General features: G+C 34.1%; 1 protein-coding gene across 1 annotated transcript; it reads left to right on the top strand.

The window, feature by feature from the left end:
- Window positions 1–11,183: 11,183 nt before the first annotated feature.
- On the top strand, window positions 11,184–17,312 carry LOC124933805 (RNA polymerase sigma factor sigA-like). Its single transcript, XM_047474248.1, has 10 exons — window positions 11,184–11,360; window positions 11,792–12,503; window positions 13,335–13,533; window positions 13,638–13,730; window positions 15,475–15,603; window positions 16,130–16,183; window positions 16,259–16,336; window positions 16,443–16,505; window positions 16,640–16,752; window positions 16,913–17,312. Exons 1-10 carry the CDS (start codon window positions 11,219–11,221, stop codon window positions 17,019–17,021), a joined length of 1,692 nt encoding a protein of 563 aa, XP_047330204.1. The 5' UTR covers window positions 11,184–11,218; the 3' UTR covers window positions 17,022–17,312.
- The last annotated feature ends 6,010 nt before the right edge of the window (window positions 17,313–23,322 follow it).

Consider the following 23,322-nt stretch of genomic DNA (forward strand, 5'->3'; position numbering starts at 1 on the left):
GGATAATTAGACGGGTAGTCTAATTAATGAAAGTTAGACGTGCGTCTAACTCTTTCAGACAAGTCTGAGGTAGAACCGGAATTAGACGTACATTTTAACTCAGTGGAATTAGACGTGCAGTTTAATGGTTATTGAATAGTTAGACGGGTAGTCTAATTAGTGAAAGTTAGACGTGCGTCTAACTCCTTCAGACAAGTCTGAGTTAGAACCGGAATTAGACGTGCAGTCTAACTCAGTGGAGTTAGACGTGCAGTCTAATGGTTATTGTAATTAGACTCGAGTCTAATTCTATTAGACTAGGCGGTCTAATAGACGTTTTCTATTAGAAGGAGATGACTTATTTCATTAGACTGATTTTCACAATTCGTCTAACTGAAATACGTCTAATGCTCAGTTTAAGCAGTATGCTTGAATTTAGCATTTCTCATACCCACGTGCTATAGGTGTACCCTACTCCTGCTCCACTTTCTAGTGAAGATTAGTACAACAGCTATATGCATCCAATCAAGGAATGTCACGTAAGAGAATTTTCCTCAAATTACTTGTTTTGCAGGTACAAATCTAATGGAATATTCGGCGCACTACCAGTGATGTACGACCACGATCCCTGTGCTCAGAACCTGCTGTGTACAATGGAGGTTTTCCAATGGAAGAGCGCCATGTATCATTCTTGAAGTTTCGACCGTTAGCTCCTGCTCAGTATTTAACAAATCCTTAGGACAACGGACGAAGCATTGGTTCACTTGTTCTTCTGCCAATCTTGCTTACTGAAACTACAGAGAATTCAAGCCTTTGAATATTGTGAAGCTTCTTTCTGATTGTACTGTGTGTGAATCGAGAGAGAGAGCTAGAATCAAAACACCTTTAGTTGAGTGATATTCTTCATCTTATAATTGAACAGAAAGTGTTCTGTTCAATAGTGAGTTAAGTGTGTGTAAAATTTATTTGATTCTAATCATATTATAGTGAATCCTTCCGGTGGTTGGAAGAAGGGGTGACGTAGGAGAGTTTCTCCGAACATCCATAAACAAACTGTTGTGTTGTTCTTTTTTGTCATCTTTTCATATTTCATCTTGTGTTTTAAACCCAAGTAAACAATTCCGCCTTGAATCAGTTTCAAGTGTTTACACAAGTTTGCGTAGAATAGAAAGCGAATTAAATCTCTAACAGGATTTCCTTCAAACCGTTTTTCATAAGCCTTCATCCTTAGCCAGACCCCCGTCTCTATCGATCAAGCCAATCCTATCAAATCTGATGATGAAGATGAGGTTCCATTTCTTAGAAGGTTTGTCTATGATCAAGCGGTTAATGCTAAAATTCAGCCGGATCAAGCTGCCTCACAGTAGGAAGTTGATAACTCAGTGTCCACTGAAGAAATCGGTCGACTTGACTCTGTTCAGCCTACCGATATGTCTAACCTTGATCAAATAACTGATCGCTTGGGAGATATAACCGGACCAAACCTTAAAAGGAATAAAGATCATCCTCCTGAGCTTATAATAGGTAACCTCTTATCACCCACCCGAACTAGGCATCAACTTTTGAAAGAATATGAAAACTGAGCTTTCATATCACAAATTGAGCCGAAAAGGTGGATGAAACATTGTTAGATCCCGATTAAATCTTGGCAATGCAAGAGGAACTAAATCATTTTGAGAGGAATAAAGTTTGGCATCTAGTTCCAAGACCGAAACTTCAATCGGTTATAGGAACAAGATGGGTGTTCAGAAATAAAGTCAATGAAAATGGTTTGGTTACGAGGAACAAGGCCAGATTACTGGCCCAATGATATAAATAGGAAGAAGGCATTGATTTTGAAGAATTATTTGCTCATGTGGCCAGACTTGAAGCCATTAGAATTTTTCTTGCATTTGCGGCTTTCAAAAACTTCAAAGTTTTTCAAATGGATGTTAAAAGTGCATTTTTAAATTGTGAGTTAAATGAAGAGGTTTATGTTGAACAACCTCCCGATTTTAAAAATTCAGAATGAATTGCCATGTATATCGGCTGGATAAAGCCCTTTACGGTTTGAAACAATCTCCTAGAGCTTGGTATGATATTTTAACAAAATTTCTATTTAATCATGATTTTACCATAGGTTCGGTAGATAAAAACTTGTTTAAATTTGATTAAAAGGGACATGTCTTGTTCAAATTTACGTGGACGACATAATTTCCGATTCAATCGATTCTAAGCTATGTGATAAGTTTTCAAAAATGATGACCGATAAATTTGAAATGAATATGATGGGGGTGTTGAGTTTCTTTCTAGGTCTCCAGGTTCGGCAGATCGAGGGAGGAACATTCATCAACCAATCCAAATATACATCCAAATTACTAAAAATATTCGGAATGGACATCTGCTTTGCAGCCGCCACCCCTATGAGCTTGTCCATTAAGTTAGACAAAGATGAGGACGATCAAGGAGTAGATATTACGGTCTACCGAGGGATTATCGGCTCACTACTGTACTTGACAGTAAGTCGACCGGACATATTGTTTGCAGTTGGAGTATGCGGAAGATTCCAAGCCAATCCCAAGAAATCACACTATACAGCGGCATAAAGAATCCTAAAATATCTAAAGGGCACTAAAGATGTGGGACTGTGGTATCCAAAGGATTCAAGTTTTAACCTAATCAGCTATTCTGATGCAGACTACGCAGACTGTAAAATAGACCGAAAAAGTACCAGCGACACATGTCAATTCCTGGGTGATCGGCTTGTTTCCTCGTATAACAACAAACAGACTTCAGTTGCTAGCTCAACCGTAGAGGCGGAGTATCTTGCGGCCGTAAGTTACTCTACTCAACTCCTCTAGATCCAACAACAACTGAAGGATTTTAGAATAATTGTTGAAGAATCTCCGATCTTCTGTGACAACACCAGCGCGATAGCTATTACATACAATCCAGTGTTGCACTCAAAACAAAACATATCGACATCAGACATCATTTCATCCGAGAGCATGTGCAGCAGAAGTACATCCGGCTGGAATACGTCTCGACCGATCAACAAGTAGCCAACATCTTCACAAAGCCATTACCTGAAGTTAAGTTTTCTTTCTTTAGAAACATTTTAGGACTTGATGATAGCAGTCAACTTCTGTCTTAAATGCTTCTGCTTGTTTTTCAAAAATACTCATTTCATGAAAAACCGGGGCATATTCTCAGGGAGAAGCTCTCAAAACATGCTCGTGAAACTTTTTGAAAAAATGATCGGATATGTTTCGAAAACTTGCATTCCATTTAAAAACCAGTCAGAATTTCATCAATTATGTGCATGCAAAATCAATGAGATAAAAAGTCAAGTATGTTAAACCGGACAATTGTCTCTAGTTGAGATTGATTTAATCATCTTACCAAATTACCTGTACACAAATCAAGCGGTTCAAGTGATTCAGATAAAATAGATGGAATTATTTCCCAAACTGAATAACTACTACCTAACCAGCAAGTACTTATTTAAAATGAAATAATCTATCTCGAAAAAACGGTCATAAAAAAAACAACTGATTTTGTACATCTTAATTTCGGTTAGTTTATTTTCCGGTTAACATGGGACAACTAGACATTGTTTGTCATGCATATTTGAAAAACAATCTTGTGAAAAAGAAAAGCGTCTACATCTCAAACAACGTGAAGACACGTGTCTATCACTATTAAAAGAAAGACCAACACTCCATCTAAACAATATGTTTTGAAAATATAACAAATATATAATTCTCATCATTACTTTTCTTGGAAATAACAAGTATATCTAATTTTAAGTATAACACCACTAGATATGTTAACCGATCCCTAGCCGTTTAAATACCACATTGCATATCACTTCAAACACTTACTCTCTAATCAAACTTAAGAAAATCATCCAACAAAATGCACTACTTTCTTGCAAACAAAGTTCTTCTCGTCGATTTCGAATCTATTTCGCAATCTGAAGACGTTGAAATTCAATGTCTATTTCGATCCCTTGAAAGATCCGGTTTACGAAAATTCTTGGAGGACCGATATTTCATTGACTACAAAGTAGTCAATGAATTTTTCAGCACCGCCAAAGTCATTTAGGGGATATTATCCTCGCTCAAGTTCACGGTAAAACTATCTTCTTTAGTGAAATAGACCTTGCACTGAGCTACGGTTTACCCACTGAGGGTTTTACCGATCTTACCTTTCCACCAATGGTCATCAATGAGATGCACCATCACCTCTCCGGCTCTATGACTCCGATCAACACTTGGGGACCTAAGAGCTCTCTTCAAAACGAGTTCCAAATTCTGAGTGAAATCCTGAGCAAAAATTTTCTTGCTAAGACAAACACTCAACAATACACCCAAAAAATCTTTGAAATGATGGTTGTCATCACTGAAGGCACTTTGGTGAATTGGTCCCGGATCATATTCAATAATCTGAAGGAGATGATCATCTTCAACAAAGGACAAACCGGATATGTTCCACATTTATGCAGTATGTTCTTTGACATCAACATTTATCTCGACCCGAGTGCCACCCTTTATCCGAACCAATTGCTGACAAAGGACATGATCCAAGCACGACTGCACTGAATGGACAAAGCAAAAGTCAGAAAAACTTCGGCTATCGGTCTATCCCACTACTAGTTTTAGGATCTATCTGTTTAAAATGTGTATCTCAAAATTCATAACCGATTATTTTGTTGGTTTTCGGTTATGTAGGTTATCGGCTTTAATGGAATTCATCCTTAAAATTTTAGTTTACATCATTTACCAATGCTTATTTTTAACCGGGCACACTCTTAGGGAGAAGCTACCGCTTGTCAAGTTTAAACCGAACGTTTTAAAAACAAAGCCTACATTTAACTATTTTTCAAAAATCTTGACCGGTCAATGTAGGTAGGACAGTTTACGTCATACTTTCCCAAGATACATTTTTGAAAATGGAATATTTTGTTCAAATCTCAAAAAGCATTCAATTTGGGAATATTGACAAAGATGTCTCATAACGGATAAATCTTTTCAATAAATGAAGATAATAAATGCTTTCAAAACCGTTCAACTATTTAAGAAACTCTTCATCACAAACAAAAATCACAACATCTTTTGTCTCTCTCTAGATTAAAACCTCTTTCTCTCAAAGCACTCAAGATGAACTCAAACCTTCGATCATCTCTAATCATTGATTTCGATTCGGTTCTAACTTCTGGAGTAAGAGGAATCATCTTTGAACCCCTTGTTAACTCCGGTCTAAGGAAGTTTTTGGAAGGATCCGACTCCATTTTGGACTCGGAAGTACTCGATTTCTTCGATCATGCCACTATTCTGGAAGATGGAAGAATTATCGTTTTCGTGCAACAATTACCCTTCATAGTCTCTGAAGAATCGTTTGCCGAACTCTTCGAATTGCCATCCGAAGGCTTTTCGGATTTTCCCTCTATTCCCATATCGGCCCATGAGGAGTGTTCACATATATTCTCCAACACGTTCAATCTAGTCAACTATCACGGTCTCAAATCCGACCTTGCCCCCTATTTCGAAATCTTCCACGATATCATTCAATGATCCATCTTAGGTCATATGACGAATCAATAACACTCGGCAGGTGTATGAAATGATGGTTGCAATAGCCTACAACACGCCCATCATCTGGGTTTCCCTCATCTTCAACAACTTGAAGAAGATGATCGAAACCCCTAGAAGAAGGGTCGGCTATGCGCCTCAGATTAGCTGGTACATTTGCACTATCATTTTAATCTCAGATCTTGGACCGGGAACCCTAGTCACTTCGGCCAACATCCTAACCGAAGAATCGTTGAAAAGGTGGATCTAGAGACTAGAATCTAGGCCTTAGGATTTTTTTTTAATTTAGCCATTTTTATTTACAGCTGGTCATTTTGATGTACGACCGGTTGCTCTATCTAACCGGACTATGCTTGTATTTCTTTTGAAAAAGAAACCGTTTTACTTAAAATGAACGTGCATTATTTCATTTTGGTTCATCAATTTTCGGTTCATTATTCTTTGGTTCATCATTATTCGGCTGAATTTAAATCCGGTGCACTTCAATTCGTCTCATTTCAAATTTACCGCTTAAACTTACCATCAAACAAGTTTACCGCCCATTCTTTATCATCCGCATTTACCGCCAAAAGTTACCGCAGTAACTTTGGCACCTTTTCCCAAAAGAACGTGACAGTTCAGTTAGGTAACCGTCACAACCACTTCATATATAATGGTCTGCCTATTCATTATTCAATCACGCTTACTCTCTATCTTGCATTTTAACTATTCTTTCTTTCAATTTACTCTACATCCTTAAAGATCTTTTCTAAATCTCAATATGGGACGTGATAGTGCACTCTTCATTCACATAGTGCAGGTTGATTTCAAGGACACCATCGACAACGGAATTGCAGAAATCAAGAAGGTGATGGATTTGGTGAAACACTCTGGTCTGGAATCCTTCTGGAACGGACCGTTTGTGGTCTATCAGGAGGAAGTTAAGGCGTTCTTCAAGAACTCCAGTCTCAAGAAAAGGGTTATTTATTCAATGGTGGGTAGTAACAGTTTCAGCTATCGGAGGAGACATTCACCGAAGCCCTTCGTCTGCCCACTAAGGGGCACGACTTTCTGACAAATTTACCGGAAGAAGACGTTGTGGAGTTTCAGAATATAATCTCAAATTCGGATGAACTGGTGGAGTTCACCGGGAAGAAAAGCTCGCTGAAGTTCGAATACCGATGGCTATGCGACATCGTCTCCAAATCCCTTCAAGGGAAAGGAGGTAATTTCGATAATCTAACTCGACCCAAGTTTAAGATGATGACCGACATCATTCGCGGCAACAAAATCGACTGGGCCAGTGTATTATTTGAGAATATATGTGAAATGGTGGCCGAAAAGAAGGACCGGTCTCTGGGCTACGCCATGCAGATTGACAAGATCTTGCAACACCTTCAGATCCCAACTGGATCAGGTATTCCTCTCTCCAACTCCAAAATTATAAATTCTGTCAATATTGGGAAAAGCCTAGTAAAAACTGGGAAGGCACCAAGAGAGAGGGCACCAAAAGAAACTGAACCGAAGGCTAAGAAGCCTAAGGTTAAAGAAACCAAGGAAAAGGAGAAGAAAGAAAAGAAGTCGGCGGTTGATAAATCGGTTAGTTAATCAACCGACACAGAAAGAACACCCTCTGGGATACCCTCCAGGTCGACCAACCGCGCGACCTCTCCTACTCCCACTCCGACTGATGAGCAGATCTTTGAGAAGGATATTCACTCAGAATATTCAAACAGTTTACAGTATTTACGTCGAACACCCGAGGCTTATTTACTGCTCGTTTTCGACTTCTTACTAAACTCACTCTATTGAAAAAGAAACAAATTTTGTCAACTTACAACACTCACCACTCACAGATAATAGATGAACTTGTAATACACGTGAAATTGTAACACACAATGGTTTTAAAGGTTAAGCAATATGTGAACGTGAATAGGTTTGAAAGCTTGAACAGTTATTATCGCAAAGATGGTTTGAAGGTTCTGGCTAAGTTATCAGTTCGTAAAATGTTTAAAAGGTTTAAACATGTGATTTTTCCGGTTGAGCTGAGTTCGCTTAAATAGGAATATGACAACGGTCATATTCTTCTTCTTCAACGGATATATTTCTTTGATAGTATAACGTTTCTTGGATCTGATTGGTTGAGGATTGTTGTAGTACATTCTTTAAATATCCTCTGATCTTGTTTGCTAATAAGTCAACATGTCCATTAATTGGGTTAACGATTTTTGAGGAACAGATCATCATGGAAATTTGTCTTCTAATGATTTGGCTATCTTGAATAGTGTGACAAATATCTGCTTCAAGTAGACTATATTGGACTAATACCAAAATGGTAATCTGATCTTCTTTACTAGGCTTCTATTTCCCAAAAGGTTTCATTAGACTTGTATTAAAATGGCAATAATACAGTCTGATCATGTGAAGGCTCTCTTCTGTAATTACCGAAATTGCTAAAAGGGAAACTAACGGCTGCTCATAGTGTAAAATTGTCTTAGCATAAAACCGGTTCCGCTTCTTGAATTTGACCGGTCAAACTACCAATTATATTACCGATTTAGCCTTTTTGTAAATAACCGGTCAAGTTACCGTTGAATGGATATTACCGATTCCACTTCCTAGGGTACAAACTAGTCAAATAACCGATTACGTGTCTTGTATAAGAGCCGAAGATTTTATCAAATAAACTACCGGACAAGCTACCGGTTGTGCCGTCTTTATAAAACCGAAGATATTACCGGTTCCGTTTCATAGAATATAACTAATAAGTTTATCGGCCAGTTGATTGAGCGGTAAAACCGTTTTTTACTACCGAGTCGATCCACTACTAGTTTCGTTTCTTGTATAAATAGCCGAATATAAAGTCGATTAGATAAGACTGATTTGTTCCGTCTTTATAACACCGGTCAATCGGGCTAAGCGGTAAAACCGATTTTCATTGTTGGACTGAACATATAACCGGTTGCTCCTCTTTGGTAGATAGCCGAACATAATGTCGATTTGTAAAACCGAAGGAGTAAAAACCGATGGAATAAACTACCGGTTGCGGTTTTACCGATTTCTACATTTCCGATTTTGATATAACCGAACTTCTTGCCTTTCTGGTTTCTTTTTATCCTACACAAATGATGAATTTGGTTAAGTTTTTTAGATAATTAATTACTTACTAATTAATTATCTAATTTATCTAACAATTTCTCCATTTTGATTATTTAATTTAAATATTCAAAACACTGTAATCGTTGGCCGCTTAAGTTAATTTTAATTTTTAACAAAGTCTAATCCGAATATCCGACCGAATTCATATTCACCGAATATCCGACCGAATTCATATTCACCAAATTCGAATTAATCAAATTTGAATTATATTTTCTGTTTTCGAATCGAATTTTAAACTAATTCGAATTCAAATATGGTTTTCAGTTTGGTTTTCGAGTTTAGGTTTCAACTCGGAAACCGAATTCAATTTTTATTATATATTATATAATTTATTACATATTATATATTAAATTATGGCATCTTACTATATCCCTAATATCCAGCCAAATAATTCAATAAATCCACAATCCCTCTGTTAGATTAAATTAAATAATGAAAAATATAAAATTAATTAAAAGAGAAATAATTAATTAAGTTGAAATAAGATAAATGCACTTAATTGATTAAAATGAACTTAGGTGAATAAAAATAAGTTTAATCAACACGATATAGTTTTAATGATGTGTTCATGAACAAAACTAAGTTGTACAAATGTCTATGCGCAGGTACATCTCGAGAAGCGCGAGCAGATGCCTTGCTTCAGCAGCAGTTTAAAGAAATGCGAGCAGACGTCTTGCTTCGGTGGTAGTCTGAAAAAGCACGAGCAGACGCATTTCTTCAGCAGCAATCTAAAGAAGCGCGAGCAGACGCCTTGTTTCAGCAGCCTTCTGAAGAAGCGTAAATAGTAGCCTTGTTTCAGCAGCCGTCTGAAAAGTGTTTGCTTATTTGCATAGCTCATCAGCATAACGAACATCAACGTTCATTATCAGCAGACTGCCAAGTCATCTTAATTTGACAAATGTTTATCTGCCACGTACGCTATTATTCCACTAGTCCGCGTTGTACCTTCCAGTACACTACGATCTACCGAATATTCCATAGTACAATTCGATACGCCACGATCCAACGAATATATTTCTTCGTACGATCCCATGCACATGGAGTACATTAAACGAAAACTACCACTTATCCAAGAATCAAATTCGACCGTTACTACGATTTAAAGATATAAAGAGTAGTAAAGTACAACGGTGAATTATTCTTCACGCTTTCTGGTCTTTTGCGATATACTCTCGGTCAAAATTACGCTTGAATTGCTTATCTCTTTGATCTCTCTCTAAGTGTATTATGTAAAATCACTACATAAAGCTGAGAGATAATTTACTGTTCTACCTGAGTGTATTTTTAGTATTGTTAGTTGAATAAAACGTTGTCTATTCCACAAAGTGATAACTAGAAGTTCAGAACAGGCTGCTGTTAAGTCTTGAGTTCTGACTGAGTTTGTGTACGCGCTATACAAATCAAAGCTTTCTAGTGAAATTCTTCTAAAAACAAAAGAAGGGATGACGTAGGAGTTTTATCTCGGAACATCCATAAAACTCTTGTGTTATTTCATTTCTGCACCTGACATTCTTGCATCTGCTGTTTCAAATCTAGCAAACATTTCCGTACTTGAATCCGTTCAAGAGCTTGCGACAATTTGTGAAGAATAGAAACAAAGTTTCATCTCTAACAGGATTAAAATCAAATTAAAAGTGATAATTAACTCAACAATATTTAACCCCCCCTTTTATTGTTGAAGCCGATCCTAACACCCTCGTTTCTTTTCCCCTTTTCTAGTCGTCCACCTTCTGGTATTTGTGCTCCTATTCAAAAGAAAAAAATGAAGTAGTAGTATTTAAAGTTTTCACATATCTAGCTATTTCACTAGTAATATCACTATTGTCATCAATACCTCTTAACCGTCATATATTGTCGTTGTCAACATTGTTTACTTCTGTCGTTCAATTGCCGAATATCAACGGTGAGTCACTAAACTTAGTTTGCGTGATTTATATTTTTTTTATAATTTAAATAAATAAAATTTCTTTAACAACTTATTTATTTTGTTAACTCTTTTAAAAAAAATATTTTATGGGTAAGTGATGTTTAATATATGGTCTAAATCGAATATCCTACCGAATTTGAACCCAATTCGAATAAATCGAATTCAAATTTTTTCAAATCGATTCGGTATTCAAATTTGTTTAAATAAATAAAAATTTGAATTACCCGAACCGAAAACTCGAATTACCCGAAAATCGAACCGATGAACACCCCTAACAAAAATACATACTTCGCGTGACGCGAATGTGTATTTTGTACTTTGTACATGTCGAAAATATCATTTTTACAACATTATCGCCGAGTCATTTCCCAAAAATGGTCATTAAGATTTTTATAAGAAAAACAAAGAAAAAAAATCACATCAATGGCTGTTTGTTGAAGTTATGCACGTGGTAGAGACATTTGGAAGGCGGTGAACCACTTGACACTAGTTAATACCAAAATATCTCGATTCCAGCCAATGGTTTCATCTGAATCTCTTCTCTTCCTTTGGCAGTGTCACTACCTCAGCTTCCAAACCCATCCAGAAACTACCAACATATATGCAATTACGCTTCTCTACCACTCCACAATTTTCTTTATTTGATTACACTTTTGGTTCAATCGCTGCTCAGCATCCTCTTTCGACCTTTCCAATCCCTTCCTTCTTTCAGTCGTCCCGTCCGTGCTTTTCAACACATTCAGGTAAGTATCACTTCAGTTTATTCCCTACAGTCAATGCACATTTTTTCTTATACATATGGTGATTACTGAAAAAATTGAATCTTTCTCGTTTCCTATGCTTTCATCTTCAATTTAATTGCTCATCGTTTAGTTGTTCATTATTATTAACTTCTTTGAAGCAGTTACATTTTGTCTGTCTTTTTCTTCTTTCATAGAGAACTTATTGTTATTGCTTAACGATTCATTATGCTCTCTGTCTTACTGTTATTTGCAATTTTTGTATCATGTTTCAATTCTCTCCCAGTACTTTACTTTGGATATAATATTGATCATTTTAATTAGTTATGGTTATCAGCAATCATGGAGTGTAATCAATACTGTTGATAATATACATATATTTAGTTCTGGGATGACTCATTTTCTAATTTAATGCATTCCCATGTTTTTGTTAGGCACGTGTAATGGTATAGCATTAACGATAGGAAGCCATATGATGACTGCTGCTGCAGTTATTGGACTTAGTGCTGGGAAAAGGCTCCTGAGTTCCTCTTATTATTATTCAGACCACACAGAAAAGCTATCCTGCAGCAGCCAATACGGGTCGCCACACTGTCAGGCTATATCTAGAAATGTTATCCGGTCAAAGAAGTCATCTTATAATGACACTAGCTTCTTATCCAATCGCCAGTTGCAGTCCATCAAAGCTCTTAAAGAACATGTTGCCACTGCTTCAGAAGCTTCAAGTGCAGAGACGTTTTTCCAAAGAATGGACAACTTAAGGAAGGACATCGGGGATCCTGAATATTCCCTGGAGGCTCTACTTTTGTTACAGAAGTCTATGCTAGAAAAGCAATGGAATCTTTCTCGCGAGGGATGTGTGCTAGAGACTACGAGAGAAAGAACTTCCAGGAAGGGGCAGATTACTTCTTCAGGGACATATGCTCGGCAACGCAGAGCAATTGTGAGAAGAAAAAAACAAAACAGTTCTATAATGCAACCTAGTGTAAATCAGTTGAGGTCCGACATTGATCCAGAGTTGCTTAAGAAACGTTTGAAAGGGTATGTGAAGGGAGTAATAAGTGAAGAGTTGCTCACTCATCCAGAAGTAGTTCAACTATCAAAAATAATTAAAATTGAGATTTACTTGGAACAACAGAAGTTAAGGTAACTACATTTGATGTTACTGTTGTTTATGTTTTTGTTTAGGACCTGCCTTCGATATAACATCTGCATTGCTTCCATAGCTAGTCAAATATGTGTGATGCTACTCTTATTTGGCCTTATTTAATACATTTTTACCTCTTCTAGTATTTAGCAAATCTTTAGAAAGTATTCCTGTATTTAGTCATTGTAGTGGTGTTCTTTCCAGGTGAAAAATCTGTTGCATCCTTATATATATGTCTTTGATGCTAACTTAGTTAACTTATATAGAGTTTTTAAATATGCGCCCTTCCGAATAGTGTAAAGGAAGGAAAAAGATACTGAACCATGTGGGAATAGGTTTCTTGTGTCATGTGCCAGGGTCACATGGTAACTAAGGTAGAGGACAATATAGCGATGTATAGTAGTAAATAAAACAGTTAAGTAGTTACTGGAATAATAATGAATGTAAGAGAGGTAATTATATAAACCTTTTCTAATAATAGAGGTTGGCTAATGGGTGTAATCACTTCTCCTCCTATATTGAATCTCGGGCATTCTTCCTAACCTATCTTCTTAATGTGCCTCTCTTCATCTCTTGTTCTTCTACCTCTCTATCCTCTATCTTCAATTCTTGTTGAATACAATTTTTATGTAAAGAGTCTTGGTTTGATTTCTTGGAGTCCCGACGACCGCGACATTTATGACTTGCAACAATGACCATGGTTTCCTGAATTAGAAAATTACTTACATTTGTGACTATATACTTTTTGTGTCTGTCATCGCATTTCAGCTATCCTCAGTAAAGAAATTGAAAGATGTGAAAACACTATAGTTTTTTCTGATTGCATATAGGTTGAAGGAAAGATTAGGATGTGAGCCATCTGAAGAGCAACTTGCTACTTCCCTAATGATTTCTCGTGCTGAACTGCAATCAAAATGGATAGAGTGCTCTTTAGCAAGAGAAAAGCTGGCAATGAGTAATATTCGTCTAGTCATTTCTATTGCTAAGAAATATGACAACATGGGTGCTGAAATGGATGACCTTGTCCAGGTTAGTTCCTATTCAAAGATTTTAGGATTTCAGTATCCATCTTCATTGGTTTTTGCTTTTATCTGTTATGTTTTGACAAATCTCATATTTCATGGACATTGTAGGGTGGCTTGGTTGGACTACTTCGTGGAATTGAGAAGTTTGATGCTTCTAAGGGGTTCAAGATTTCTACTTATGTTTATTGGTGGATACGTCAGGTGTTTATAATGTCCTTGCAGTATGAACAATTAATAGCATGTTATTTGCATAATTATGGAAAAGACCCTAGTTAATTTAAATGATTCATTGCATAGCATCTAGGCAAAGTCTAGAGAACGATTTTTTAAACTTAGGCTTATTTCTTGGATGATACATAAAACTCATACTACTGCTCCTTTACTTTGTAAGTGTAATTTAGAATAAACTTTAACTGATTCTCCAATGCTTACTAATATTTGATAGGATATTCAAATGCAATAAGACTTTACAATAATGTTATAGATGATCTTAAAAGCTGGGATGCAGAACTTTTAAGGCTAGAATTAGCCAGACCTAAACTAAAAGAAGACGGTTGTAACAAGTATAAAACTAGAGAGAGAGGAGATGAGACCAAGAGAAGAAGATGAGACTAAGTTTGAAAGGGGAGGGATCTAGACATTCAACCATTTAATTTATGCTTCTAATTAACTGCACTTTTAATCTATATAGGACTTGCCCTAGTTGCTGAGAGTGAGTTACATAGTGTCTAGGGCTGTTCTTCCCTACATTCTACCCCATATATGTTATTGTGTATTCTCATGATTTACTCATTACAAGACTTCAAGGGCAAGGAAAAAAAGAAAAGGCTTGAGCCAGCAAGAATAAAAGGAAGAAAATGTATTTTCTTTTGTTTCTTTTAAAAATTTTTAGTTAAGTTGATGATTTCCTCTCACTGAGGACAATAATGTTTTTATGCAGAAGAAATTTGATACATGGTTAAGTTTTTGTAGTTAATATAGTGGGTAAAATTTGTAATTGGCTGGTTATGGGCTTAATCCAAGAGAATCAAAATGATTAGTTATGGGCATAGTCCACGAGAATCAAGAATAGTTAGAAGAATTAGTATAATACACTTAATAGAATTATTAGAGTTTATGAATAGTGTTAAAATATGTGGAAACTTATCGAAGATTCCTCTTAACCCCATTTCTGGATTCTCTTCATATCAATGTCATCCCTAACTAGGATGTTAGGTTTATCTCTAACATGTATAGAAGCAGAGGAGATGAGACCAAGATAATAAGATGCGACTTAGTGTAGAAGAGATTTTGAGAGTGAAGAGTGATTATATTATTCTAATATTGACTTGTGATTTACACTAGAAATGTGATAAATAAAGGATATTGAGTACAATAAAAATAAAGAACTAACAACAAGAAATGTGTTGAATATAAACGAAACAACATATCGAGTGTAAGTAAGTTGTACCAATACCAAGCATGAGAGAGATAATTCTACACTTAGTATTAACAAATGTGAGAGTATAGACTTCAGCTATTAAATTTTAACCAACTGTCTAGTCTATACTATATAAGACTTGGCTTAACTGCTGCCTTACATCGGTTACACTGGCCTTTGGTAGTTATTTAGTAATTAACTAGGGTTATTCTCCTCTACGATCTCCCTTAGACAAGTTAGTGTACAACCTCATTTTTTACTCTTGACATTATCCCAAATCTAATTTTATGCAACTTGATTTTGAAACAGTTTTAGATGAATAGTTCTTGCAGTTCTACTTGACCAAATCAGATTTAATTTGCTTAAATATTAAGTTCATGATGAATATTTTTAAAGAAATATAATAAAATACTTGTGAACAGTATAATAAGAATTTCACATCTAAATACATGCAAAAATCATGTAAAATGATATGAATTTAATATCTTTATTAAATTTTACTTTCTGACATGTCTCTTCTTGCAGGGTGTTTCAAGGGTATTAGTTGAGAACTCTAGAACATTAAGATTGCCTACTTATTTATATGAAAGGATTGGTTTGATACGCAGTGCAAAGACAAAATTAACAGAGAAAGGCATTGTTCCATCTATTGATGTAAGTTCAAATCTCTGTATCGTGATAGTTTAAATGAGGAATGTAGTCATGGGAGCAGAGGTTAAAGAAATTGCTCCAATCCATTCATTTGGAGCTAACATTTTTATTTGCCATTTTTTATGCATGTAAATGACATATATCTTAATTACCTATGGAAGTACATTCTGTGTTATTCCTGTCCCATAATGTGGCGTTTGATATCAATATTAGTTGCACAACTAAATTGTATACTAACTGGTAGAAGAGAATTTTAAGGTGGGGATGATTTATGTATTGAGATGTGACAATAAGAAAGGAAAGAAATATATGAACTTATGGATATCAACTAGATAGGTGATGGTTTTCTCTGGATTCTAGTTATTTTCCTGAGTATATAATATTGTGTATTATAATTTCGATGCGGTTATTAGTGATTGATGACGAGTTTGGAATGATATTTAATACCATTATATTTATGCATTTTTTTCAAACTTATCTTAAAACAACTTAAGATTTCCTGTATTAAGAATTAATTAATTTTTTTCAGGAAATTGCAGCATACCTGAACATGTCTCAAAAGAAAGTGAGGAATGCGACAGAGGTAGTTAATATTCTATTTTTTTTGTTCCATGATTTTAATTTTTTTGCTTAGCAACATACATCTCTTCTTTTGCAGGCGAGTAGTAAACTCTTGTCACTCGACAGACAGGCATTCCCCTCAATAAATGGTCTTCGAGGAGAAACACTTCATAGCGTATGTGTAAATGTTTCCATTTAACTTCTGATTCTTTCTCCCTAAACCCTAACCCTAAACCCAAGTTTTAAGTTCATTAAAATTAATTTTTGTCATTTACCTCCAGTATATTGCAGATAATCAACCGGATAACATCCCATGGAACAGAATAGATAAATGGGCTCTCAAGGTAAATTTAGTGTGGAAATTCAATACTGTTTCAACTTTTATTAGATTAGTAGTAGAAGAATGTTATCTTAGAGCAGATAATCATTAATCTCAGACAGATAATTGAAGAATCTGACAGAGATGGTAATTTTTCAGGATGAAGTAGAAAAGCTAATTAATACAACACTAAGGGAGAGGGAGAGGGAGATTATCCGTCTCTATTTTGGACTTGACAATAAATGTCTTACCTGGGAGGATATTAGTAAAAGGTTGGTATTTGTTTTACAGGTTTCATTCTTTTTGTCGCCTATAATCCAAACTCTTGAAGAAGTTAAAAGTCTTCTTGCCTGAAATCTCTCCATAAGTTGTTCCTACTTATCATATCATCATCATCATCAACATTTACAATTATCTATTATTGATCTCCAGGATAGGGTTGTCTAGAGAAAGAGTGAGGCAAGTTGGACTTGTTGCTCTTGAAAAACTAAAGCATGCTGCTCGAAGAAAAAAGATGGAGGCCATGCTGCTAAAGCACTGATTTATTTAGTGTTGAAGAAGATATAGCATGTAAATAAATATGAGCAAAAAGAAATGATTGGTCGGTTCTACATTGACAGAACTTGGAGTCAAAAAGATTGTAGAACCATCATCTATACAATACAATACATAGTTATGTAAAAATGTAATGAGACAGGGTTGAAGCACAATTATTTGAACTGCTTACACCCTACCAAATGTTAAATATAAATACTGCACCTTTGCTGTGGTCAGAAGAATTGTATTTATATTAGTTACTCAACAACTGTTCCAAAGTGTTTTCATTGATTTCCTGTTTTTGTAATCTTCATATGGTTACATTACATATGTTATTAGAAGGCACATATATCAAAGTACCAAAAACCCATATATATATATATATATATATATATATTAAAACAGATTTGAATTGTTGATACTGGAGCCAATAATCTCGTTTGTTTGTTGTAACAAGGTGTTACGATCCCTAAATAGAGGCAACCAATGCACTTGGACTAGATATTATTGTGGGGTTTCTATATTATTTTGATTATGTTTTCTGTTATTTACAAAAACTGATTTTTGTTAATTCTTTAGCTTCTAGGAGAATTCAGTTGCTATATAGGCTGAATTCACATTTTTAATGGGGCATATATGAAAAGTTTTGTGAAAGTTTTTAATCTTAATTGTATTTTTTAATTTGGCTCTTTGTCTTGGACTTGGACTGTTAGATAGTATTCTTTTCTCATATTTGTTTCTTTTTCTCCTCTTGAAATATTCTTCTTATAATTTTCCGCTGCACTTTGATCACAAATTTCTCACTTGGTTTTTGAGATCGAGAACTCTTAAAGATTTAAGTCGTAACACAATGTGTTTGTTATATTTGATGTAAAGACATCAAACAAATCAATTCGTTTTTTACCAATTCGACTAGAATTGTTTGTCATTTTTACTGAAAAAGTAAAATTCACAAATAATATCACCATAAATGTTTTCATGATTCTTGAATTCAAGTACAACTTGATTTTAGTTTCTAAAATTCAAAAAAGACAAAATGAAATGTCCTTATGATCATATTAATTGTGAAATATAAGACCTTAGTTAGAACCAAATACTAGCTATTGCTCATGTCTATAACAATATTTCTGATGTCCTCAAATGTTACCTATAAAGATGGGAGTTGGGACATCCCTCAAATTTAGTAATAAAGTATTTGTTACCTTATACTTATGTTATTTTGTGATGTTTATAATAAATTTAATATGCTTAGTTTGTCTTTTCACTTAAGAATCTGTTAAACTTATGCATATAGATGTATGACATCCATACAATGACGAATCATAAAAAAACTTCCCATATATGCTTAATATTGTGAATGACTTTATTAAGTGTACAATAGACATTCTTAGTTGAAAAACAAAGTCCTTATGTTAAACTCTTAAGAATTATTTTAAAATGATAAAAGTTTAGTATGAATATGAAATTAAAGCCAGCAGATGAATTAATGGATCTGAGTTCACCGGGTATATTAGAGATTAGGAATAAATCAAAATGGGATTAAAACAGTGACTCAAGCCAACAAAACCACAACAGAATACAAATAGAAACTTGTGACAGGCAGAAATGTGAATATGCCCAGACAAAACACTATGAGTTTTTCTAAGTCTCACTATGTCTAGATACTTTTCCTTTTTCAGATTATGTTCATAATCCCATAAAGGAAAATGGGGTTTTCATGAACATTATAGAACATTGTGAACCAAAATCTTACACGGATACTTGTAGATTTACAAAATGGCAAAGTGCCACTAAAGAGGAATTGAAGGCCTTAAACTTGGATAGTGACAGATCTTCCAAAAGGGAAGACACAAAATAGGATTGAGGTAGATCTATAATATTAGATTTCATATGGATTTATCAATAAACAAACTAAAAACCAGATTAGTGGGGAAAATGTTACAATAAAAGGAAGGCATTATTTTCCATGACATATTGGCACCAATAGCTAAAATTGCTACTATTAAAATTTATAGGAAATTGGAACAAGATTCAATAGCCGAAGATCTCTTTTAGAAGTGGCAGATTAGAAAATGATATTAAAATAGTACCTGAGAAATTTCTTAATTAAGATTGAGTAGAAATGCAATCAATAGTACAAAGATATTTAAAATGGTTTGGAGAGAAGTCCTACATCCACTTCAAGGTATAGTACTTGGCTACTTCACTAAACTCAAAGAGGAATACAAATTTGTACCAATGAAAAGTACACACTTGGAAGGAATAACCTCTCTTCTCTCGGTTTTAACTAATTTTCAGTAGTGTGTGAATATCACTGACGGAGAGCTAAGAAGAGGGTGGCAGTCCGTAGAATGTTGCACAACAACTATCGTGTAAATTACACTTTACATTAAGCTATTGTAAAACAATTATCGTGTAAAACATGCTTTATAGGAGAGCTTCTTTATAACAACTACGTGTAAAGCGCGCTTTACATTAAAACTGTTTTACAGAAGATCTCGTGTAAAGCGTGCTCTACATTAAGTTGTTGTAAAGTGCGTTTTACATTAGAGTTGATTTACATCAAATCTCATATAAAGTGCTTTACATTAAGCTGATTTACATCGGCCATTGTGTAAAGCGCTCTTTATATTAAGCTGGTTTACAATAGAGTTTTTTTTACATCAGATCTCGTGTAAAGCGCACTTTACATTAGAGCTGTTGTACAACAACTCTCGTGTAAAGTGCGTTTTACACGATATTTGTTGTATAGTGCACTCACACAGTTCCCTTTTCATTTCGCATCCTCTGTTTCTTTCTACGCTCGGTTGCGTCTCTTCATCTCTTCATTTTCTGTTTGATTGCAACCCTTCTTCCGTTAAACTAAGCTCCTCTGCCAAAGATATTTTAAAGTAAAAATGATACGTTTTGTTTTGAAGCTTTATGATTAATTTCTTATTTCTTTTGAACCTTTACATTTATTTGTCATTTGATAATCAGGAATCACAGAAATAAATCGTTGTGTTTACTGAATCGATGACGAATTCGAAAGATTGTAATGCGCAACCTCTTAAAAAAAGAAAGCTTTCTATAGCTTCAATATTTATGACTCAAACTTCTCCAATGGGCCTTCACAACCTCGTTAAACACTTATCCGAAGAACTAAAAGATGTAGTGAGGGACATTGGATGTGGTTCTTCTATCATTGAGCATATCTAAATTCTCAGTTCAATTCTCCTGAATCATTGTGAGCCTCTTCAACTCTAGAAGGAGAACCATCATCATGAATAGTGAAGAGTAGGTAAAAATTGAAGAAGAGGATGTTCAATGTGTATTGAACATCCCGATAGGAGAATTAAAAATTGAAGAGTCCATTAGAGTCGACTCTAACGAGCTTGAGTACAAGGACAAGTTGAGGGATTGAAGAAGGAGATGGGGAATGAATGAGGACAAGAGAGGTCCTCAAACACATGCAATGCCCCAAAAAATCTAGAGAACGGAGCTGGAGACAACAACTTTAAAATAAACTTCGTCAACAACTTTAAAATAAACTTCGTTTTTATGTTGCCTACAGTTTTTTTTTGGACTTCTCAAAATTCATAGGGCAGGTATACCCTAATTTCTAATTAGTTCTCCATTCTTTATTCAAAATTCACTATGCAGGTATACCCCAATTTCTACAATTTGTGTTACAGATTCAAAATCTTAAAATCATTACAAGATCTAATATGGCGTATTTTCTCAAGGCTTAATGTATGATTGTGTTCAAGACATACATTTGTTATCACATATTCTTTTTTATTTCGAACAACTACATTAATCTTAGTTTTTTAGTTTGTTTTAGTTGTATGTTTAAGTTGAAACATAGTTTTGGCCCTCGATTCTTTCATACAACTCTTGGCATAACCAATGCTGAAGTATTTCTACTTACCACCTATATTTTTGTCCATAATTTGCTAACGTTGAATCCAGTTGATTGAGCATATGATGTGTAGAAATCAAGAACTTCTTTCCTCGGAGAAAAATGTCATTCCAACATTAGGAATTTGTCTGCGAAAAGGTTATTCATTCTAAATTGGTCATTTTGAACTGAAAATAAGTGTAATTGAAAAAATACATCAATTTGAACAATTATTCGAGATATAAACATCCTAAACATGCACAATCTCGATAGAAAACGTCCCGAAAATGTTCATATTCGGGACGTTATGTCCCAAAAATATTCATGTTCAAGACAAAAATATCAGGGACATAAATGCCCCGAACATGAACATTTTTAGAAGAAAACATCCCGAAAATGTTCATATTCGGGAGAAATCGTCCCAAAAATGTTCATATTCAGGATATTTATGTCCCGAATATGAACATGTGACGTTTTCTCTCAAAAATGTGCATGTTCGGGACGTTTTCTTCTGAATTATAATATTTTCAGGACGTTAACGTCTCGAACATGCACATTATCGGGACATTTTCTCCCGAATATGCACATTTTCACTAGTTCCAACCAAAAATCTCCCCAAACATTTGTACTAGATACCAACTTTTGTGTGACTTTAATTATTTCGATAAAGAAATTGGTACCTTTCGGGCTCAACGGGTGATTGAGTTTCATCTACTGCGATATTTTTTCTTTGTTGGTTTCCTAAACATTAAACATGAATAAGTTCGTTATCATACAAATAAATAATAAAATAAATGTTTTGTATAATTAGATATCAAAAACATACCATGAGATAAGGTTTTGGGTTAGAAGAAGATTTCTGTTGAAAGAGTTGAGAGAGAGATAATTTGAGGATTAGACCGTCTCTAATTCAACGGCATACTCAAACCCATTTTGGGTTTGGAAGCTCCAAACCACCATCAAACTCATACGCATAATGAGTTGTTCGATCCATTTTTCTCTCTTGGAAACGCATATATATTTTATATACATTTTAGTTTTTAGTTTTTGATGTATTTTAATATTTACAAATTGAGTTTAAAGTTATAAGTTTAATTTTAATTTTAATTTTTTATATAATTTATTTATATATTAATTTTGTTTATATAATTTATTTTATTTTTTATATAATTTTTTAATATATTAATTTTGTTTTTTATATATTTATATAATTTATTTATATATTAATTTTATTTATTTATATATATTTAATTATCTTTTTCTTATAATTTCTTTTAATTAAATAGAAAAAATATTAGAATTTAATTTGTAAAATTTATAAATATGTAGATAGTATTGAAAATGTTAAAAAGTTGGTGAGAAAAAGAATATTTTTAGGATATTTTCTTAAGTTTGAAAATGAATTTTTTGGTTGAATATGAATTACTGTTTAGTGTGATGTCTACTGTATTATGAGCAGGGTTTTGCAAAAAAACCGGAAAACCGGTAACTCAACCGAACCGATAGTTAACCGATTTCATTTTAACGGTTTATTGGTTAACCGGTTCTAGCGGTTCCGGTTAATCGGTTTTTTACCGGTTAAACAGTTCGGTTTTCGGTTTCCTTATTTTTCTAACGGTTTAACCGGTAAACCGGTAATAATTTAATTATATATTTTTATATTTTATAATTTGTATTAGTTATTTTATAAATAATTTTTAAAAAACATTATAATTTATATAAAATTTTACAAAAATAAATTAAAAATAAATTGAAATAATTTCATTAAAATATGTAAAATTGTTTTAGGAATTATAAATTAACAAAATCAAAATAGTTAAGCAAACTAAAATTTGATGTCTTCAAAGTTCAACACGTCCAATACGGAAACAAGTAAAATCAAATTTATAAATTATAATTTACTTATTTTACTTCCCGTTCTATCGGTTGAGAAGAGGATTCTATCATATTCGCTTATACTTGGTTGGTCAAAGACTAATCGACATAATAAATTTAAATTTTCTCAAGACCTAACCGAATATCTATAAAATATATTATATTGTTACAATAAAATTATATATTATAACATATTCCTAAATATATTGATAAAATATATTATTATAATATAATATATTTATATTATATTATAATAATAATAATAATATAATATAATATATTATAATAGAGACAAAAAAAAAATAAAAATAGTATAATAGGAAAGTGCAAACAATAATTTTAAAAAATATATTTTATAAATTTATTACTTAATTTAAAAAAATTGAATTATCGGTTCCTCGTTAAACCCGATTAACCGGCCAAAACCGACCAAAACCGGTAGAACTGGAACCTGTAAAACCGATACCATTAACGGTCGGTTAATCGGTTTGTAAAATAAAAGCCAAAACCGGTATTAATCGGAACCGTTTAACTGGTTGGCCGGTGTTAA

The sequence above is a fragment of the Impatiens glandulifera genome, chromosome 4 (assembly GCF_907164915.1).
Source record: "Impatiens glandulifera chromosome 4, dImpGla2.1, whole genome shotgun sequence".
In the NCBI taxonomy this organism is placed as follows: domain Eukaryota; kingdom Viridiplantae; phylum Streptophyta; class Magnoliopsida; order Ericales; family Balsaminaceae; genus Impatiens; species Impatiens glandulifera.

Coding starts and splice junctions, on each gene's coding strand:
- LOC124933805 (XM_047474248.1), top strand. CDS start 11,219: ATGCAATTACGCTTCTCTACCACTCCACAATTTTCTTTATTTGATTAC. Junction 12,504..13,334: donor TTGGAACAACAGAAGTTAAG/GTAACTACATTT, acceptor GATTGCATATAG/GTTGAAGGAAAGATTAGGAT. Junction 15,604..16,129: donor GCATTGTTCCATCTATTGAT/GTAAGTTCAAAT, acceptor AATTTTTTTCAG/GAAATTGCAGCATACCTGAA.